This window comes from Varroa jacobsoni, unplaced genomic scaffold, assembly GCF_002532875.2.
Source record: "Varroa jacobsoni isolate VJ856 unplaced genomic scaffold, vjacob_1.0 scaffold_228, whole genome shotgun sequence".
NCBI classification, from domain to species: Eukaryota; Metazoa; Arthropoda; class Arachnida; order Mesostigmata; family Varroidae; genus Varroa; species Varroa jacobsoni.
Genome location: NW_019213130.1, coordinates 19008 through 25499, shown reverse-complemented (window position 1 = coordinate 25499; position 6492 = coordinate 19008). Strand labels below are relative to the sequence as shown.

Below are 6492 nucleotides of genomic sequence, written 5' to 3'. Positions count from 1 at the left end.
GGCCCATCCTTTTTATTTCTTGATCTATTATTGTGTTATTGGATTATACAATAAATTTTATTTGATATACTAGCAAACGAAGGCAAACTGAAACGAAGTTCATATTTGTCCGCAGGCTGAGTATGAGACGTGTCAGGCAAAAACTTCACTTTTATTGATCTTAGTTGCAATTCCTTTATATATTAGTCGTATATTAGGTGCGCCCTTTGTCGCAAGAAAAATTGTAGTGAAAGATATTTGCAGAAATAAAAACTATTCTGTCAGTAACATTACAGTCATTAACAGATAGTATTGTAAGATATGGTTATGTATTATTTCAATTAAATCAACTTTGTTATTATAACCAATGCGGTGTATAAATTTTTTTCATGCACATATCGCACCGTCTTGTGTTGAAAGCTGTTATAACAAAAGAAACAGTGATTCATCACTAAATTCAAACCTTTTACTCATACGAAATGCTGTCTATTTTATATAACCTCTAAAAGACAGCTTAAATCGAATTTGGTAAAACCTTCTAAAGAAAAAATCTAGCTTCGTAATAACCGAGCTGATTTTTCGTTATACACCACGTGTGAAGCAGGAAATTAAAATCCACTGTAAAAGACAATATGCTCACAAGAACACTACAACTGCAAGATTTTGAAGATTATTTTGAGTGCAGAGTTATATACGGATTGATATTTATGAAAATGAACTGTAACATCTATAGATTGAAATCTGCTGCGATATTCGTCTAAGTTATATTGCCATTGCGCAATTACACACACAGTTCATGAACCTTTCACGCTTCTAATAGTTTTCTCAATCGTGTCCCATTGATCCTTCTCCACCTACAGTTCGAATAAAAAAAATCAATCGTTAGCTCGAAACCAACGTGATAGAGTAGATGTTTAAGCTTTTTAAGTATTTACTATCTTTAACAACATTCTATATTAAGATTTTTTTTCGATAATACATAACATGTTTATGGCTTGCCCAATTTTGTAACGAGTTACCTTAATGAGCTGATTAAATTCGGCTGCCAGAAAGTTGAGCAGTGCTCCATCGATGCGAATGACCTCCCCGTTGAGCCATGATGCATAATCTGAGACAACATACGTAGCAAGGTTTGCTAGTTCTTCAGGTTCACCAGTACGCCAGTTCGGAGGTCCAAACTTCTGCGATTTTTCTTCGAACACATTACCTGGATTCAATCGGGAAAACGCGCCTTTCGTCGGAATAGCTCCTATATGAAAAATAGAAGACATTTAATTTATTATTTGTTCATAAAGAGGCAGCAGGCTTTGTATGTTGTTTTCTAGACATACGTTGGCATCGAGGAATCAATGACAACGAGCCATCCGAAAGCTGGACCTGTACTTATGAATAATTCGACAGACTTAATCTCCATTCAGTAGATCCTTCAATAGAAGTCATATAAGAAACACTGAGTGCTGAATAAAATATCGGTTGTCAAACATGAATTATGAATATAACTTAAATATCATTTGAAAAAACTATTTGCTGTCAAATAAAGACTAAAACTACAATCCCTCTAACTTACAGTCAGCCCATTTACTACGCCAATATGGCTTCACGAAGCTGAATTTCATGATTGGCCAAATCTTGTCTCTTACCAGGCGCAAGTACATTGAAACGCATTCCGTATTGTGACCATTCTGAAGCAAGGCTCTGATACAATGTTTCAACGCCACTCTTAGCAGCTGCCGAGGGTGCTACGAATCCAGATCCATGGTTAACGTATGTTGCCGAAATGGCTAAAAACGATGCAGGTTGTTTCGCGGCAATCAATCGCTTCCCAACCTGAATCGTATATAGGGAAATCGGATGGAATTGATGTACGAGAAAAACATATCTCCTCTTTGTTATTGCTGCCTCACATGTAGAGCTCTCTTTCAGCAAAAAATCTTTACGTTTTTGTATAGGGATATGTAAAGAAAATATAGCCTGGTTTCTATAAATTGCATACATTGCAACAGACATCAAGTTAATACTTAAATGTCCTATTGTACCTCGAGCGTTACGTTTGCTGTGCCCAATAGGACAATGTCAACGATGGTTTTGAAGGCGTTTGGCGAGAGGCGCTCTGTCGGCGAAATGAAGTTACCGGCCGCATTATTGACAACCACGTGGGGAAGGCCGAGTTCTTTCTCACAGACCGAAAGGGCGGTAGCGATCGAAGCTGGATCTCGAACGTCCGCTGCTTGGTAGAATACCTGTAGATATAAAGTAAAAAATAATGGCAAAAGTGGACAAGTGATCTTCTTGTAATCATGATTATAATTGTTGCTTTTATTATCATAAGACCTTCCCGAGGTGGACCTAGGAGGAATCGCGAATGCATGTCTGCTATACAGCAAAACCACTTCGCAATATTTATACATTTCGGATTGAATTAACGCAATGCTTGATAACCCTCTTAAGTAAATGTACTCCTTGTATAAACCTCAATGTTCAGAAGATGACAACTGCTGCTTAGTTGGCGTCTGAATCGTCTTGTAGAGAAAAATTTATAAAGATTGCAAATCTTCGATCAGCTGATTACCGGTGCCACAAAAATCAATGACCCTGTATTACATTTCTTACCTTTCCGCCGGTCTTTTCCTGGAGTTCCTGGGCAGTTATTTTGAGCTTGTCTTTATTGCGACTTATAATAAACGCGCTGGCTCCGCAACGTACGAACATCTCTGTCATTGCCTTGCCAAGGCCTATTTGAAAAGACGACTTTGAATGAATTGCAACTCGAAAAACCTAAACGTTAATAACGTTAATAAATAATAACGGTAATAACGTTAATAAATAATGACCATAATTTTAAGTCAGAGAATTTTCAGTAAATGTGAAGTACTGAATTTGACGCTGACCAGTTGATTTAATTTAAACATAGATACGGACATATTTGAAAGGAGACAAACCAGTTAAGCCTATCGAATTCAGTTTCATAACATACCAGTTCCTCCACCGGTAACCAAAGCGATTTTACCCTTCAGGGCATCCTTAGGCATCATTGGACGCTTAATAGCTTGATAAAAAGTCGCCATAGTCCGCAAAGACTCTGACAGCATGGCTGAAAACGAATGTTTCCTCGCAAAGCTTTAGTTATTTTCGTTACTGAATTTTCACTAAATTTAAGAAATACAATACACCATATAGCTTACATCAATCACCTATTGACATGAAAAATGCGGTCGTGCACTTAACAGAACAATGCTTCTGACACCTAAAAGGAATAACTCGTCTTGTGCGATTTACAAGTTATTTCCTCTTCACTTGAAACCTAATTTGTCGCTTGTTAAACTTGATTGACCCCACGTTAAGAATGAAGTTCGTCAAAGCCTACTAACTGGTTATTTTAGCATTAGCCGACGAAAATCTATAGAAGCGTGTCTTGAACCACTTCAAAATCGTATGTTGCCCTTTGTCCTATGTGGTAGCTACTATCGATACAAGATTAGCCATGAGTAAAAACTGCTGACCAGGAATGAATGTATTAGTCAAGCATTACAATAATACGTTTTTAGATGCAAATGATAACTTAAGTAATGTTGGACAGAAAATCATTATATGCTATTTGTATACTCCTTTGAACTCAGGCATCGGCAAGTCTTACACTATTCGAGAGCGCAGCCCACGGGCCACGCTTTAAAATAGCATTTATTTTGCTATTAAACACATTTCGTTTTATTTGTAAAGGTATAAGGCTAGCTATACTTATAATGAAGTTCACATAAAATAGCGCCCACATAATAGTTCTTTCCACAATATAGTCTAAACACACGTTGAGAGCATTTATTTATGCAACATGATCTCCGCAAAAATGTACGTCATTTGTACGCTCGATGATACATCGGCGCAGGCGATGCTGGCGGCTGCGTTATTCTTTGCAAACGGGGATCGGATGTTTTTCTCAAACATAGAAAAATCCGTGGCGCGGTAGATACACTTAAAGTGTGAGTTCAAAGATTGAACACATTATTATATATAGTACAATATACAATACAATAGTATATATTCACACATTTTAGGTAATTCAGTCAAATATGAACTAGAAATAAGATCTTTCACCGACATACATAACGGATGTATCACCCAGTGATGTCCTGAAAATGCAACATCAGAGCTCCTAACAAAATGTAGACAACTGTATTGGTATTCTCTTTTAGATTTGAGCCCAGCGATGTTCGAAGTTCAGTTACTTATCCTAACAATTACTGGCAGACGAATAACAGTACCAGTAATACACCTTTGAGATACCCGCTAGCGAATTATAATGTAGCAGTAACGTCCAACTGTCTAATAGACTGAAGTTTCCTGTTATCATAAACAAAAAGAAATCACACGATGAAACTTGGTATTATCAAGAAGAAGAAAGTTTGAAAGCGCACTTTTCACAGTCAGATAATTCAGCTTCATTATGTGAGCTTGACACATATCCTCTTGCACAGCCTAAACTGCATATTTTAGCAGAAATCAGATTTGACATATTTTTTTAACGAACAACTTTTACGTTTATTATTGACACACATAACCATATGCATACCACAAATATACACGATATATTTACAAGTTTTAATTGCTTGGTATTTTTTTCATATTCACGCATATAAATATTTAAATATTAACGGCGTACTTTCATATCTGCAAAAAGAAACAATAATATAGGCATTTTTTCAATAAATATATTTTACGCGACACCGTAAATTACAACCACTACATTAGCACAATTTTCGAACCCCATAAAACGTGTAAATATTACGTGCGAGCTGTAATACGATTTTTCTTGAATTCTCGGACTTCTCTACTTCACGAAAATATTCACATCACACTGCTATGTAAATAAAATGTTACAATACTGAATAGTAATTCAGCTTTGTTTGTAGTTCTAGCATCGTCAGCATATTAAGCTGTTCTTTGACCAGTTAGTATTGTCCTCATATATATTCACAGCCTAACACAGCTTCACTTCGAAGATCGACTGTCTATATTATTTATGTACATATCGCTCGCTATTAACGCAGAGCGTATGTGCATTGCTTGTCATTCGATGCAGTACAAATGAGTCGGCACAGGTTACCAGAGCGCATCTAAGTGCTACGGCAAATTCGAGTGGAACCTGAAGAAACGCGTGACGTTTTTCAAGCCGGATCACATCGACCGCCAGCGTGATCCTTCCTATCTCTCCGAACAGTATTTCAACCGCATTTCCCACACTCTTTAGTACGGCACTTTCGTTTTCCCACGGATCGCACCCTTCTAAACGCTCGATATGAACGTAAACATAGTTCAAAGTCCTAATCTGATGTTCAGTCCGTTCGCGCGCAGCAACTGGAACCGGTTCCTCAATATGAACGAAATTCTCGGCTGGCTCACCGCTGTCACTTCGACAGGCCTTCATTGAGATATTTGGTGCCATTTTTCTTTTTTGAAACAAAAACAAATTGTTTCTCGTATATCTTAACTGGAACAGTAATTTTTTGAGAATGAATGACCAAACAAGTTAATGGCAATATCTAAAGAACGTCCGGAGTTATCCAATAAGACAGATACCTGCAGCTTCTGTACCTTTGAAAACGTAACCTGTGCAGATTGTTAATCATGTAAAAATATCGTGGCAAACCTTCTAAGATGACGCAGATTGCTTTCGCCTCAGTAGATGTTGAATAATTATTGGTAAGCAGATGTTTCCCAGTTGTTATACTTGCTAGCTGCTTGGATCTGCTCTGATCACTCTTGCAAAGTAGGATGCATATTTAATAAGATTTTATCGAAAGTTTTTTTTCGATGCACTGCACATTCCTTTTAAAAAAATCAAAATAGCACCGAAACATCAAGACATGCTTGGCCAGTTGCTCTGCTTCTGCAATTGCTCGTCTGCTTCTGTCTATAAACAACATTTTTCAAAGCTTGACAAATACCAAAAATTATCATATATATAATAAAAGGAACTGCCTTTCCGAAACCCACAGAACGCGCGTATTGAAGTTGCTAATTATGTTTTTTTTTTTTATACTAACGTGGTGACTTGCCGTTTAGAAAGGCGATCCATCTGTGGTTTAACTAGGTTTGTCTTGGGGCACAACTGAAGGTCACACTCACTCTCCACTTTACCCACTTAGGATTTGACCAAGGCGCATATTTGGCGTCACTTGTGCAGTTCGGCTCCTTTGTAATTCCTTCGGGCTTTATCTGGGCATTGTTCTGGGCTAGCGCTAACAGTGGGCGGAGGCAGAATGTGCTCATTTTCAAAACACTTCGACTGTATAGAGCCCGGAAGATAGTGCCTCCACCTGGTGGTAGACAATACAGATAGTGCCAACATTGCTCTACTGTTGACGAGTCGACGATTTCTTTACTTCGTATTTTAATAAACAAAATGTTTATTGGATAACGTTAATCTGATTATGATAAAATTTTAGCTTTTCAGGATTCGTACAGTGTTTAATTTGCGTTTTTGATGCCAGATATTTATTTATTTTGTAAATGAAACTC

At 37.4% G+C, this 6492-nt stretch overlaps 1 protein-coding gene across 8 annotated transcripts; it reads right to left on the bottom strand.

Moving 5' to 3' along the window:
• Positions 1-132: 132 nt before the first annotated feature.
• Positions 133-6245, bottom strand: LOC111273806 (2,4-dienoyl-CoA reductase [(3E)-enoyl-CoA-producing], mitochondrial). Of its 8 annotated transcripts, none has more exons than XM_086973640.1 (8): positions 6018-6242; positions 4077-5461; positions 2954-3070; positions 2590-2711; positions 2016-2219; positions 1620-1806; positions 999-1228; positions 133-833 (listed from the first exon to the last, which is right to left on the bottom strand). In XM_086973640.1, the coding sequence occupies exons 3-8, from the start codon at positions 3066-3068 to the stop codon at positions 774-776; spliced, it is 918 nt and encodes a 305-aa protein (XP_086829766.1). In that variant the 5' UTR covers positions 3069-3070; positions 4077-5461; positions 6018-6242; the 3' UTR covers positions 133-773. The 8 variants fall into 8 exon arrangements, with proteins under 8 accessions (XP_086829766.1, XP_086829767.1, XP_086829768.1 ...); XM_086973641.1 differs by lacking the exon at positions 6018-6242 and adding an exon at positions 5621-5971 and having other exon boundaries at positions 4077-4314; XM_086973642.1 differs by lacking the exon at positions 6018-6242 and adding an exon at positions 5621-5964 and having other exon boundaries at positions 999-1186.
• Between the last annotated feature and the right edge of the window lie 247 nt (positions 6246-6492).